Genomic DNA, 15,363 nt, shown 5'->3' with positions numbered 1-15,363 from the left:
CCACGTTACCTCCAGCCTGGAGGGCAGCGGCCACCTCGTGCTCCCAGGGAGCAGAAGGCAGCAGAAGGGGTTGGTAGAGGTGGAAAGACCCTGACTGGTTTTCCTCATCTGCTGGAGGTTGGACACGTTCTCCCTGTGAGGTGAGATCCACAGGCAAGGGAGAAACCTTCTGCCCACCTCCAGCTGCAGAAGACGCCGACTCCTCACCAGCCCCACGGGGATGGTGGAGAAGAGGAGATGGTCTCCTGGAGATGGGTGTGAGCTGGAGTTGGGGTGGTGGGACACGACCCCCTTGGGATACAGCTGGGCAGCTGGATGTGGCCACTGCTGGAGGTTTGGGGTCAGGACAGGGGATCTGTGGAGGTTTGGGCTGAGAAATGGCGATTTGGAGAGTTTTGGGCTCAGAAATGGTGCTTCAGGGAGGTTTGGGGCCAAGAAAGACAAATTGATGGAGCAATTTGGTTCAGGCACCACAGGGTGGGGAACTCCGGGACCTCAGAAACAACCACTGAGGAGCTTCTTGGGCTTTAGAGCAGCAATTTGGGGCTCAGAGAAACCCAGTTCGGGAGCTCTGGGGCTTAAACCCAGGAATCCAGGGACATTCAGGCCCAAAAACTGGGCTGGTGGGAGCTCTGGGACTCAGGAGCTCCGATCTGGAGAGCTCTTGGTGTAAGAAACACCCGTTCAGGGAGGTTTTGGGTTCAGAAACAGCGGGTTTGGGAGCTTCTTGGCTCCTCCCCAGCCCCAGCCCCTCAAGCACCATCAACTGGGACCTGCTGAATCCGAATGAATCGGGGGTCCTGCCCAAGCACAGGAATGTACTGGTGAGCATCCTCCCACCTGAGTCTGACAGCAGCATCACCATCATGCTGATATGAGGTGGGCCACCATCTCCTGGTGTCAGTGCTCTGGGTGGTGGTTGTGGATGTTCCCAGCATTCTGTGGATTCTCCCAGGTTGGGGAGATGCCACAGTGATGCAGGTTGGAGTTTCTCTGTAGAGGAACCTTCAGCGCTGGACCCAAATGGTGGTTGGATTGGGGACCTCCTGTCCCTACTGTCCCAAGTGATCTGCTCTGGATGCTCTAGAAAATCCCATGGTGGAAGTCAGGAACCTTGGGGCTTGGGTGGGGGTCAGTGACTCTCTGGAGAGCTTCATTGTGGGGTTCTAGGACACAGTGATAGTTCTTGGAGCTTGTGGCGGGGCTTGGAGGACCTTCTGGAGAACCCCATGGTAGGGTTTGGGGACCCTCCTGGTGTGTTCTGGGTCTGGGGAGAGAATCCGGGGTGGAGATCAAGCCCAGGGTGGGTCCTTGGGAAGTTGGAGGGTGCTGGTGGGGTCCCTTGGGCCTCAGCACCCACCCACTATGTCCATGTACCCCCCTTTTCCATCACAGCCAGCAGAGAAGTCCACCACATCCTCCCGAAGCTCCTCAACCAAACGGACAGCTTTGACTAGAACATCCCTGTGAGGATCCCATGGGAGCTAGAAGGGTTCTGTGGGTGCTCTGTGGGGACAGTGACATCCACGTGTCCCCATCCCAGGTGACCATGGCAACCAACCAGGTGGACAACCTGGACCCGGCATTGCTCCGTCCTGGTCCTGTGGTCTGTGTGACCATGGTCACCCTGACGCAGCCTCAGGTACAAGTGGCCTTGTGCAGAGTGAGCAGAAGGCACTGGCTCCTCTGGTGTCCCTCTGGCATTAAACGGGTAGAGGAGTTTGGCAGGAAATAACCCCCCACGTGTTCCAGAGGGTCCTCAGCCATCTGGGGGGGGGGGGGGGGGGGGGGTGGCTTAGATTGGGGGTGATTCCCAAGCACTGTCAGTCTGGGCCCAGAACCAGCACGGCCAGACTGGGAGTTTGGTCACAGAATCAGAGAGTCACCAGGTTGGAAAAGACCTGTAAGATCATCAAGTCCAACCCTTCCTGTCCTGTGCTAAACCAGGTCCCTGAGCACCTCATCTCCCCTTTTTTTAAACACATCCAGGGAAGGTGACTCAGCCCCTCCCTGGGCAGCCTGTGCCACAGCCCCACAACTCTTTCAGTAAAAGTTTTTTCCCTCCCATCTGCTCTGACCCTGCCCTGGGGCAGCTTGAGCCCATTGCCCCTTGTCCCATCTCCTGTCCCCTGGCTGAAGAGACCATCGCCCACCTCTCTGCACCCTCCTGGCAGGGCAGGGGAGGTGGGGAGAAGGTCTCCCCTCAGCCTCCTCTTCTCCAGGCTCAACACCCCCAGCTCCCTCAGCTGCTCCTCAGAGGATTTGCCCTCCAGCCCCTTCCCCAGCCTGGTTGCCCTTCTCTGCACTCGCTCCAGGACCCCCATGTCCTTCTGAAGCTGAGGAGCCCAGAACTGGACCCAGCGCTCGAGGTGCAGCCTCACCAGTGCCCAGTCCAGGGGCACAATTACCTCCCCAGACTTACTGGCCACACTGGTTTTGATACAAGCCAGGATGCCCTTGGCCTTCTTGGCTGCCCGGGCACACTGCTGGCTCATGTTCAGCCTGGTGTCAGCCAACACCCCCAGGTCTTTCTCTTCCTGACAGCTCTCCAGCCAGTCTCCCCCCAGCCTGTAGATCTGCATGGGGTTGTGTTTTGGTTTAGCTCTGGCTGGAGGCCAGATGCTCACCAAAGTCAGTCTATCACTCCCCTTTTTAGTTGGACAGTGGAGAAAAATATATATTGAGAGGCTCAGAAGTCAAGATAAGCACAGGGAGAGATCATCCTGTAATCAACAACATGGCAAAAGAGACTCAACACAGTGAAAGGAAGAAAACTCTCTAATTCATTACACTGCACTGCACACACAGTGACACCAGAGTTGGGTAATGAGAAGCACAACCAGATCTTAAAGCACCTTCCCCCACCCCTCCCTTCCTAGCAGACTCCACTCTACTCATGGTTTCACTCCCTTCTTGCCCCCATTGTGGCACAAGGAGGGGCAGGGACTGGGAAAATGGGGACTATGGCCAGTTCCTTGCAAGTTGGTTTCCTCCTTGGATGTGGGGGACATTCATTCCACACTCCCTCCCCCTGCTGCACCGTGGGGTCCCACCCACGCCAGACAGTCCTTCAGCAACTTCCCCAGTGTGAGTCCTTTCCCACAGGGCTTCAGCTCCTCCCCAGCTGCCCCAGCGTGGGTCACTGCTATGGTGGGCAGTGATAAAGCACAATGTCTATCAGTCCCAGTCCTCCACAGGGTCACCAGCCTCCCCCCAGCAACCCTGTTCTGAGCAAATCTCTCCCTTGCTCATCTCTGTGTCTCTGTTTCTCCCCACGGGCTCCAAGTGCTGCCAGGGGCTGGCTCCAACCTGGGTCACAGCATCTACTGTCTGTCTCCCCCTGCTCCATTCAGCGTGGGGCCTCTCCAGGGGCTGCAGGTGGGGTCTGGGCCTTTTCCACGGGCTGTGGTGGGTCACCCGCTCCACCATGGGTTTCTCCAGGGGCTGCAGGGGCATCTTTCTCTCTGGCACCTGGGCTGCTCCCTTCCTCCACTTCACCAGCCTTCATGTCTGCACACTCCTCACATCTTCTCACTCCCTTCTCTGGGGGCAAAATGCAGCTGTGGGGTATCTTTGCTCCTAAATGTGATTCCCAGAGGTGCTGTGACCATCTCTGACGGGCTTGGCACTGGTCAGCAGAGCCTCTGCCCTTGAATCGGCCAAAGTTTGCTCTCTGGGGCCTGGAAAGAGCTTCCAGCTGCTTCTCGCTGGAGCCATTTTCTGCAGCTCCCCCTTCTCCACCAGAACCCAGCCATGCAGAACTGCAACAGGGACAGAACACAACTGGAGGAAGAGTGGATGAGCTGCTGGCTTTGTGCTTGCAGGAACAGCTGGTGAGCAGGGAGAGACAGCAGTCTGAGCTGTCAGTGTGGGGTGAGAACCAGGTGGGAAGGGCGTTGGGTGCCAGCAGCCTGCAGGGAAGCAGGCACAGGCCTGGGGGAGTGTGGGACGGGCTGTGGTGCAGATGGGCAAAGTTCCTGGCCATGCTAAAGAAGCCTGATAGAAACGAGATCTTTGGCCCTTTGCCTATGGCTGATGTCCCTGCCACAGAGGCTTCAGAGGAGACACATTGTCCTCATGGCCATGGAGCATCGTTGCCTCCTTGCACCTATCCCAGGGGAGGCAACCATGTGTCATACCCCTGTCCTACCCTTGGTGTCATACTCCTCATATCCCAAGGAAGAGCCCTGAGACACAGGTGAGGGTCAGGATCTCCCTGCCCAGGGGCTGGGGGTCAGTGCTTGGCATTTCTGCTTCATCAGACCAAGCCAGGGTGTCCTCAGCATCAGAGCTGCCTGTGCTGTGCCTGGGTTTGTCCTCATGGCCTCCAGTTCTTTGCTCTAAGGAGCCCATGGGGAGGCTTTGTCAGGAATGGCTCCCAGTGGGGCCCGTTAATGCTTCAAGGTACTTTGGACACTACTCCTGACTTAACTTCTTGAGCGGTTTCATCACGCTCCGCTTAGTATGTGAGGTCTGTAGACACAGAAGAAAAGATATCATTAAAATAGAGAAAAGCCTTACAAGCATGTCTCTTCAAGTCATTCTCATTAAAGAAGTCAAGACTTCTACAACTATTTGGATTTTAGTTAGCTTACAAAAACTAGAAGGGAAAAAAAAACCAAAAATATTACCTAAAAGCCCTACTAAAGAGTCATGAAATGAGTTACAGTGTTGGTGATATGAGCAGTTTATTGTTGCTTAAAACATCCAGTCATCAGTTTCCACATGGCATCCTTGAGCTCCTGGTTCCTCATGCTGTAGATGAGGGGGTTCACTGCTGGTGGAAACACTGAGTAAAGAAATGACACTGCCATGTCCATAGACATGGAAGAAATGGAGGGGGGATTCAGGTTTGCAAACATGCCAGTGCTGACAAGCAGGGAGACCACGGCCAGGTGAGGGAGGCAGGTGGAAAAGGCTTTGTGCCGTCCCTGCTGCGAGGGGATCCTCAGCACAGCCCTGAAGATCTGCACATAGGACACCACGATGAACACAAAACACCCAAAAGCTAAACAAATGCTGACCACAATGAGTCCAATTTCCCTGAGGTAGGCATCTGAGCAGGAGAGCTTGAGGATCTGGGGGATTTCACAGAAGAACTGGTCAACTGCATTGCCCTTACACAGGGGGAGTGAAAATGTATTGGATGTTTGCAGTAAAGCATTGAGAAACCCACTGCCCCAGGCAGCTGCTGCCATGTGGACACAAGCTCTGCTGCCCAGGAGGGTCCCGTAGTGCAGGGGCTGGCAGATGGCAACGTAGCGGTCATAGGCCATGACAGTGAGAAGACAGAGCTCTGTGGAGATCAAAAATAGGAAGAAAAAGAGTTGAGCCACACATCCTGTGTAGGAAATGGCCCTGGTGTTCCACAAGGAATTGCCCATGGATTTGGGAACAGTGGTAGAGATGCAGCCAAGGTCAAGAACAGAGAGGTTGAGGAGGAAGAAGTACATGGGGGTGTGGAGGTGGTGGTCACAGGCTATGGTGATGATGATGAGGCCATTGCCCAGGAGAGCAGCCAGGTAGATGCCCAGGAAGAGCCAGAAGTGCAGGAGCTGCAGCTCCCGTGTGTGTGCAAAGGGCAGGAGGAGGAACTGGCTGATGGAGCTGCTGCTGTTGGACATCTGCTGCCATCAAGTGTGGAGTCCTGTCAGAGGATAAAAGGGTATTGAGAAGGTAGGGAACAATTCTTTGACGAAAACTGTTTCCAATTCACATTGACTCTTTGTATTCAGGAGGCCAAGTTTTGGCAGGTCCCTTTTGGGAGGTCTGCTTTGTGCTGGCTTAAACGTGCCACTGCTGGGAGGAGGCTTTGGAGAACTCAGTCTTGCCTTGCAGCAGTCAGTAAATAGAAGGATGGTGTGATCTCAGACTAAATCCCCTGTGGATAGAATGGAGCTTTTCAGCACTGTCACTCCAATTTCACTGAGGGCAGAGCAGAGCTTTGGAGCATTGGTTTTCTCCTGACTGAGAGCTGAGGAATCCAGTCTCACAGGGCAGAGCTCCAAAGCCCTCCTGCGGTCTCATCCTACCCAAGGAGGATCTCAGCTCCCCGCTCCCAGCCAGGGACACACAGGGCTCAGTGCAGCTGCCCACACACAGGTGATGAGTGGCATTGCCACGGCCTCTGTGCCGAGATGTCTCCTGCATGGGGGTCCTCTCTGGGGCACAAGAGTCCCAGGGAGAGCGGTGCCATTGTGGGGGGCAGCTGCAGCCCAGCAGGAGCTGCCTGTAAAACCTCAGTCCTACAGATGGGGGTCCTGAAGTGAGGGTCAGCTCAGTGCCAGCCCCACCAATGGACGTGCTCAAAGGCCCAGGTAATGGTGGGACAAAGGCAGCAAGAACAGGAGGGGAAACAGCAAGAAACATTCCAAAAAAGGCTGGAAGGACAGGCACTTGGAGGTTTCTTCTCTCTGGGACAAGGACCCTGCACAAAATTTCCATGTGTCACACTTTACATCCACCGCTTCTTTCCACAGTGTGAATGCAGCCATGCCCAGGAGAAGACAGCTGTCCTGCCCTGTCCCTCTCATGGGGCAGAAGGGCATCCTTTCCTGGCAGCACTTTCAGGTCCTACAGAGAACCTGTCCTCCTGACAGACCCCACACGCTGCCCCATGTCCCAGCTTTAGGAGATCCCTCCAGGAACAGAACCTGCATTGCCCTGCACCCACAGACATACCAGGGAGAGGCTGGGCAGATTTCTCCTCCAGTGAGCTCTCAGCATCCACCAGCTCTCTCAGCCTCACAGGTCTCCCCTCAGTGCCTACAGGCAGTGTCCCCAGCCCTGTGTGCTTGGCAGAGGAGCTGCTCCTGGGCAGAGCTGTCTCTCTGCAGCGCTGCCGGGTTGCCATGAGCTCCCCACATTCCAGGAGCCTGGGCCAGCTCAGCAGGAGAAGACCAGTTCTTGTAGGCTCCCTCCTGGTGTCTCAGTCCTCATGGGGATTGTTCCATGATCTCATCTCTGACATTCTCAGGATCTCCCTGCCCAGGGGCTGGGGGTCAGCGCTTGGCACTTCTGCTTCATCAGACCAAGCCAGGGTGTCCTCAGCATCAGAGCTGCCTGTGCTTTGCCTGGGTTTGTCCTCATGGCCTCCAGTTGTCTTCTCTAACGAGCCCATGGGGAGGCTTTGTCAGGAATGGCTCCCAGTGGGGCCTGTTAGTGCTTCAAGGTACTTTGGGCATTACTCCTGACTTGAACTTCTTGAGAGGTTTCTTCACTCTCCTCTTTGTAGCTGAAGTCTCTGGACTCACCAGAGACACCATGGGGCTCATTAACATCCAGAAAGTGCCCCGACGGAGAGAGACGGGACACAGCTTGATGCAGCAAGAGTCGGTTTATTGCACAGAACCATTCCTGTTCATATGCTCTGCAGACGGCTGCTTTCTGTCAAACACACCCTGTTCCTGGGCTACATCTGATTGGTCAACGTTTTGCTGTCACAGCAGCATCTCTATCTTATCATGCTAATAGAACTTCTAAACCCTCCTCAGACAGCAGATAGACCTTAACAATAGAGGACACTTTTTCCTGGAGCCTGTCCCAGCAGGGGGCCGGCAACGATGCTGCCACCTTGTTTAGTTTCCCCGAGGTTCATGGCCTAAAGGCTCCATCCCGTTATCTGTTAACCTGGCAATGCTTCAGGCTCTGTTTCTCAAGCTGCAGGCCACATCTCCCCCTTCCTGTTAAGCAAATAGAACCTCCTTCACTGAGAGTGATATTTTCTTTTGCAAGACTTGTCAAAAATAACACTAAGGCAAAAATAACTATAAAAAACCCCTAAGTCCTTATTTAACTAAATCTAAAAAACATCCCATAAACGAAAAACCACACTGTAAAATGTAGCAAGCTAAAAACTACTAATTGGCTACACACACTGTTGCATTGTTAATTTATCTTTTATGTCTAAAAGTTATCTGCACACCTTCTGTGTTGACCATTTATTATGGATAATAGTGACATGTTCACTTACTTCCAAATACCTTCCCACAACTCCTCCTTGGTTTAAGGCAGTCCCTACCTCTGCCTTCAAGGCCGTAGTGTTTTGAAGATGTGATCACCAAATACTTCTCAGTGTGAATAACTTTGCTGTTTCATAGGAAATTCAAGGATATTGTCAGGGACTATGTAATCCAAATTTGACCATTGACAATACCCATCCTGAAATTCCCCACTCATGAAACCAATTGTCCAGTCCAAAGAATCCATTTTCTTGCATCTTTTGTGTTTGATCTATTAATTTCTGAATGCTCGCAGGAATCGACTGAGAGTGGACACATTCATGCAGCACATGCCTTTCAAAATTTTCACAACCATGTCTATGAGCCAGCAACAAGAATCAGTTGCTGCTTGATTCTGTAAAGTCTTACAGAATCCACACCTGTAGCTGAGTCTCTTGACAGTTTCAGGAGTCAGGTAACATCAGCCTCAGGTTTTCGTGCAGGCACCACCCATTGCAGTCTGTGTTCTTAGGCTGTGCAGAAATCACTATTTCCCTAATTTTCATTTACCACAAATACATCCATATTTCAAAGACTGTTAGTTAGTTCAATATGTCCCACAGCAAAACTCATAGTCCATTGTGGCTGCAGTTGGAACACTTGACATAAGTTACTGGGATCCGGATCTCCGCCTGGTTCACACAGGCTTGCTTTTTATGGATCCATGGCATCTGTAATGACACAGCCAGATCTCCTTTCCCCAAGTTAGTACCTGTAATTTAATTTTTTACTAATACTTGACATTGACTTTTTTTCTTTTAATTTTGTTTTTTCTTTTTTCAAACCTCCTTTTAAACCTCCTGCATATTTCACCATTGGAGGTACCAAGCTGTTCTGTGGCAGACATAAACAATTCAAAACATACAGAGCTTTGTTTAATCGATCAGCTGGAGAGATGTCCTTCTCTCCCCCTTTTTGTTTGTGAAGCAAAAACACTTGAGAGTTTGATTCATACGTTCCACCATGGCCTGACCTGCAGGCCAGTGTGGTGTCCCTGTAACACAGGTAATGTCCCACAATTGGAAAGAGGTTTGTATTGTTTGTGCTATACATCCTGGGCTGTTGTCCATTTTGATTTCACGGGGTACATGGCACTGGACACGTTTACTAGATTCCCACGTTTGTGCAGTCCAAAACCTCTCGTGTGCCTGTGCCACAAGGTTTCACACCAGGGGCAAGGCCGCTGGTGAACTGCTGACAGTCCAGGTGACTGTGCAATCCCTTTAGCCTCAGTAAACAAAGAAGTGGTATTGTAGCTAAAGCACCTTAGCAGACTGATGAAACAATTCATGCAACTTTTGAACATCCAAATATGTTCACACTGGCTTCCTTTGAATTTTCTCTGGAACCCCTTGCTTTTCCAATGCAGTTAACTCGTGAATCAAACTATCAATATCTAAGTTTTTTCCTGCAATCAGTATTTCACCCATGTAATGATGTCACATACAAATGAATGCTGCAAACCAACCTATCAGACAAAGAACATTGCAAGACGTGAATTGTCACATCCTCGCCACATGGATGGGTGGATGGGGTGTGGGGGTGGGGGGGTGCTTCTCTGACTTCTGCGGTGGTTCTCCGACCCCGGGAGCTGCGCAGCTGCTTCTGGCCTGACCCCATCGCGACCCACAGAGTGACCCCGCCTGCGAGCACTAGGGCCTAGCCGAGCACTGGGGTCCTGTTCCGCTCGCATGCCAGGGGTCCGCTATTAACTCTTTCCACCACCCACTCGTTCCCACAGAAACTTTTTCCCAGTTCTGAAGCAACCTGACGTGCCCAGGCTCCGACGAGCAGTCTCTCTGGAGTTTCTGGGTCGTCAAGAGACACCGATGTGTCGCTGAGTTCGCTGGGTGATGTGGGTGTCAGCAGTGGTTACTGAGACCAAAAGGATCCCTGATGCGATGGTAGGCGAGGCGGATTCTTGTTCATCTCCGTGGGATTCTTGTCCCTGTCCTTAGGATTCTTGTCCATGTCCATAGGTTCCTTGTCCGTGGAGGCAACACTTTTGTCTCCTTAGTCTTTGGTTGGGGGGGCAGTCAGTCCTGAGACTTTTTTATGGCGAGATCCCTTTAAATTCCCAGCACCGCCTGACGTGTCTCAGAGGACTCCGGTGTCAGGGAACACGTCTCGGGGGACGCCAGGCTGGGGCAGCCGGTATGACCATCTTTTGCCGTTTCCAAAACTCACGGTCTCCTGTTTCAGTCGCTCTATATCCTCATTCGGGATCCTGGCGACAAGAGAGAGGGGTCCCTGCTTGGGGTCCCCTTGGAGTCGGAATAACGGGCCCAACTTGGATCAATGTGATCGATGTCGAGCTTTTTAAGAAGACCTTTCATAACGCCATATATACGTCTCTCTTGGGGAAGACACTTGATTCCCCATATTACCCACAGCTCACCCCTCTTCCAGAGGGATGATTCCTGGCCAGGCTTCCCACTTCCTTTCAGTGGCTCATCCAATGTTCTGTGGGAGTCACAGCGTGCCGCACAGCTCGGCGTGGTTCAAAGTCCTCACACGGGGCACCAATTTGCCGCGACGGAGAGAGACGGGACAGAGCTTGATGCAGCAAGAGTCGATTCAATGCAAAGAACCATTCCTGTTTATGTGCTCTGCAGACGGCTGCTTTCTTTCAAACACACCCTGTTCCTGGGCTACATCTGATTGGTCAACGTTTTGCTGTCACAGCAGCATCTCTATCTTATCATGCTAATAGAACTTCTAAAACCTCGTCAGACAGCAGATATACCGAAACAATAGAGGATACTTTTTCCTGGAGCCTGTCCCAGCAGGGGGCCGGCAACGATGCTGCCACCTTCTTTAGTTTCCCTGAGGTTCATGGCCTAAAGGCTCCATCCCGTTATCTGTTAACCTGGCAGTGCTTGAGCCTTTGTTTCTCAAGGTGCATGCCACACCTCACAATCCCTTTACCTCACAATCCCTTTACCTCACAATCCACTTACCTCACAATCCCCTTGCCTCACAATCCCCCTACCTCACAATCCCCTTACCTCACAATCCCCTCACCTCACAATCCCTTTACCTCACAATAAATCCGTCAATCAATTCTGTGATTTAATAATCTCCTTAACTCACAATCATCATACCTTACAATACATTTACCGCACAATCCCTTTACCTCACAATCCCCTTCCCTCAAAAATCCCCTTAACTCACAGTCCTTTTACATCAGAATCCACTAACCTCTCAATCCCTTTACCTCATAATCCCCTTACCTCTCAATCCCTTTACCTCACAATTAATCAGTTATTCTCCTTACCACACAATCTACCTCAATCAATCCTCTTACCACACAATTGATCTGTTAATCAATTCAGTGACTTCATAATCCCCTTACCTCACAATGCCCTTACCCACAATCCTTTTACCTCACAATCCCTTTACCTCACAATACCTTTACCTCAGATTCTCCTTACCTCACAATCCCATTACCTCACAATCCCTTTAACTCACAATCCCCTCACCTCACAATCCCTTTACCTCACAATACCTTTACCTCACAATCCCCTTACCTCACAATCCCCTTAACTCACAATCCCCTTCCCTCACAATCCCCTTACCTTACAATGCCCTTACTCACAATCCCTTTACATCATAATCCCCTTACCTCACAATCCTTTTACCTCACAATCCCTTTACCTCACAATCCCCTTAACTCACAATCCCCTTTACCTCACAATCCCATTACCTCACATTCCCTTTATCTCACAATCCCATTGCCTCACAATCCCTTTAACTCACAATCCCCTCACCTTACAGTGCCTTTACCTCACAATCCCTTTATCTAACAATCCCTTTACCTCTCAATCCCCTTAGCTCACAATCCCCTCACCTCACAATCCCTTTACCTCAGAATCCCTTTATCTCACAATCCCCTTAACTCACAATCCCCTTCCCTCACGATCCCCTTAGCTCACAATCCCCTTGCCTAAAAATCACTTTACCTCACAATCCCCTTAACTCACATTCTCCTTACCTCTCAATCCTTTTACCTGTCGGTAGATAGGGTCTCGCGGTCGGAAGATTTCGGGCTGTATGGAAAGTTTGGACCCCCTCTCTCCTTAGGTAGCCAATAGTAGGTAGCTGGTGAGGTAAGTGAAGGGAAGTGACATCCTATCCCTAAGGTATAAAGCCCTGTGCCCCTCTCTAATAAACGCCATTTGCCGTCCACCACATTGGTGTCTGTGAGCTGATGGACCGTGCTGCCAGAGTGTGGCGCCGTTGCCGTTCCTGAACCAGGTCACCGCGCCTAAACAAAGTGGTGCCAAAACCCGGGATACTCGCCTGCGTCAGGTGAATGGCGGCCAGAGCGGCGGGACCAACCCGGCGGAGGGGACAGCCTCAGACCCGCAAGGAGGATGGAAGCCCTTGTGAAGGTCGTATTGGGATTGCGTACGCAGTGGGGTATTGAGTTTAACGCTAAAGATATTACTCTCGACGTTGTGAGACTTTTAGAAATCGAGGTCATCGACCAGCCGGTTGATATTCTCCACCCTGAGGTGTGGGATAAGCTTTGGCCAAGGAAACTATGTCCTCAGGTAGTGGGAAAAATCTGAAATCGTGGGGGAGGGTCGTGCAGGCACTCCGAAAAGCGATACAAGAGCAGGACACTTGATGGGCGGCGAAAGAATGTTTGTTGGTCACCGCAAAATTGGGAATTGGGGCGGCCACACAAACGTTGCAGTCCCCAGACAGTGATAAGCCCGCTGAGCCCAAAGATCGAGAGGGTGATATGCCTCGTAAATGTTCATTTAAAGTATCATCATTTTGTTTTCCTCCAGCCCCTGAACTACAAGGGACAGCAATATGATGTGATTTGGATTTTTCCAATTGGAGAAATTCAAATTGTTAATTAATGTCTATCAAATTTTAACAGTTCTTACTGACTATTGCAAATGCAATTTGAAAATTGTTAATTGTTTGAATGTTTTGATTGTAGCTATTGAGCTCTTGTGCATACACTTTTCTTTTCCTTCTTCCTTACTTTATCTCTATCCTCTATCTACCACGAAGTACCATCTCTAAGATGGCAATGTTCGGCTACGGGGTGGTGTGATGTACCGTGTCCCTCAGCAAATGCCTGTACCAGTGGATTTATGTCTCAACATTGCTGAGATATTGCATTAAGACGCTTGTAAAGGGTTAAGGAAGACTTGCTAACAGGATGGCTTGAAGTGCCATAGCGGTGACCTCCCATAAACAATGCCTCGCTTGAACGACTCTGCCTCACTGATAAAGAAGAAACATCAAAAGGGACATAAGTTTGAGTCTAACACCATATTTTAAGTAAATTACACACTCAAGCACTATGTGCTCTGTGGAAATAAAATGACTTCTTTGACAAGTTCCAGTACCCCCCCTCCTCCTTATCTCTTCATGAATTCCTTGCTTGTCTCTAATTGGTCACAAATGCAGGCAAAGCATTTCGTTGTAACTAGTTCAAGCTCCCCTTGTCCTTGAAGGTACACAAACCCTGCTGAAACCAAACTTGTAGTTGGGATCAGAGTCAAGGGGTAACTGAGTCTGCACAAGACAGAAGGTTACTTGCGGTGATGAAGAGGAGCCATCTGACTTCATCCCCATGACCCTTAGTGACCACCACCCAACAGCAGTGCGCAGGCGCAGCTGGGAGGAGTTGATGGAAATCAATTCTTGGAACTCATTTTAATACGAAACAGGACAGGTTATGAATATGTACAGGGGTATGAGGTAACCTAATGAATAAGTATCACTGAACTGTATATAACCAAAAACTGCCACGTTAGTGTGCACGTCCACAGTGGAACAACCCCCCTGCACCCAGTGCTGAACCATGACAACCAGCAACTAATGGAACTCCCCACCTGATATGAAGTCGATTCGGACAGATGGGACACCTCAGCTCCGTGGTGGTAGCTATTGCAATATCTCTCTCTCTTTCTCTCTCTCACTCTCTTTCTCACTCTTCTCTCTTTCTTCCTCCATCCCTCCATTTCCCCCCCCCCCCCCCCCCCCATTCTCCTGCACATTTGTTGCAGGCCAAATAAAGTGACTTAAACCTTGACTGCGTTTTGAGTCTTAATTCTGTTCCCGAGAATTGTGAAGACCTCCTCACGATAAAGCACCTAATTGGACATCACTCAGGGGTTCAGCCCAGCCACCCCCAGCCACCCAGAGCAATCTGAGGTCGGTTGGAACGCAGCGGGGGTTAACCTCTGCCAAAGCAGTCTATCTGGTGTGGATCATGACATTCCTGACTTGAACTTCTTGAGAGGTTTCTTCACTGTCCTCTTGGTATCTGAGGTCTGTGAACTCAGATGAAAAGACACGATGTGGCTCATTAATCATACAGAAAGACTTTACCAGCATGTCTATTCAAGTCATTTACTTTAAAAACATTAAGACCTGCGTAACTAATTGGAGAGGTTTTATTTGAGTGATGAAAATTTCAAAGGAGTTTCACAGTGGAGGATTTATTTCATAGGAAAAAATGTGTCTGTCATATCTCTGATCATGGAAGAAAGTTTGCATGCTTGTCCTGGTTTCGGTCAGGATGGAGTTAACTTCATTTGTAACAGCAGATGGAATGCTGTGTTTGAGAGTTGAAATGAAAGCAGTGCTGATAACACCCTGATGTTTTTAGTTGCTGTCAGACGGTCAAGGACTTTCTCAGCTCTTCATATTTCTCTGCTGGCCAAAGAGAATATTCTATGCCAATTACGTCCTGCCCAGGATATCGGGGGGCTGACGGGAGGAGGAGCGAGGCAGCTCTGGGACATACAGTTTTGGGGGACGGTCGGGTTCTGGGACGGCTCTGGGTGGCACGGCCTGAGTTGTGGGTTTGGTGAGAAACTGCATTGTTTATCAACAGCTTCATATATTTTTTCTCTAAAGTCCTGTCAGCATTGTTATATTGTATCTTTCTGTTATCTTAGTAAACTATCCTTATCCCAACCCACGGGCCTCTTAGTTTCTTAGTTTTGGGGTTATTTGCCCCTTCCTTTTACCTTCCCTTGCCTCTCACACCCCCCCTTCTCTCTTCCCCTGCTCTTTTTCTTTAAGGAGCAGGCAGTTGCGTGGTTCTTGGCCCTCAGCTGGGGTAAAACCATGACAGCATCTTAAAACATCTGCCAGCTCTTCTCTGCTCCTTTGGTGCTGAGGGCAGTTTCCTTGGGGGTCCTACTGACTAACTGGTAACCAACAGACCTAGTAATGCATCCCCTCTCGTAGGGCTGTTACCTCAGGAGTCATCTTTGATGAAACCCAGGATACTCCTGGATTGCTACCAGTCCCCACTCTGCTTTTACAAGGTAGTTGAAATCCACCAGTAGGAGGAGAACCTGCATGAGTGACCCATCCTGTGAGA

The 15,363-nt window shown here is 50.6% G+C and overlaps 1 protein-coding gene across 1 annotated transcript; it reads right to left on the bottom strand.

The window, feature by feature from the left end:
• Positions 1-4,416: 4,416 nt before the first annotated feature.
• Positions 4,417-5,624, bottom strand: LOC311200910 (olfactory receptor 14I1-like; the record flags this gene model as incomplete). Its single annotated transcript, XM_084275214.1, has 3 exons — positions 4,417-4,473; positions 4,809-4,994; positions 5,334-5,624. The coding sequence occupies 3 exons, from the start codon at positions 5,622-5,624 to the stop codon at positions 4,417-4,419; spliced, it is 534 nt and encodes a 177-aa protein (XP_084131340.1).
• Between the last annotated feature and the right edge of the window lie 9,739 nt (positions 5,625-15,363).

This window comes from Gallinula chloropus (assembly GCF_964237585.1).
Source record: "Gallinula chloropus genome assembly, chromosome: 25".
Classification (NCBI taxonomy): Eukaryota; Metazoa; Chordata; class Aves; order Gruiformes; family Rallidae; genus Gallinula; species Gallinula chloropus.
Note: the sequence above shows the minus strand (reverse complement) of the source record. Positions and strands in the feature narration are given on the sequence as shown.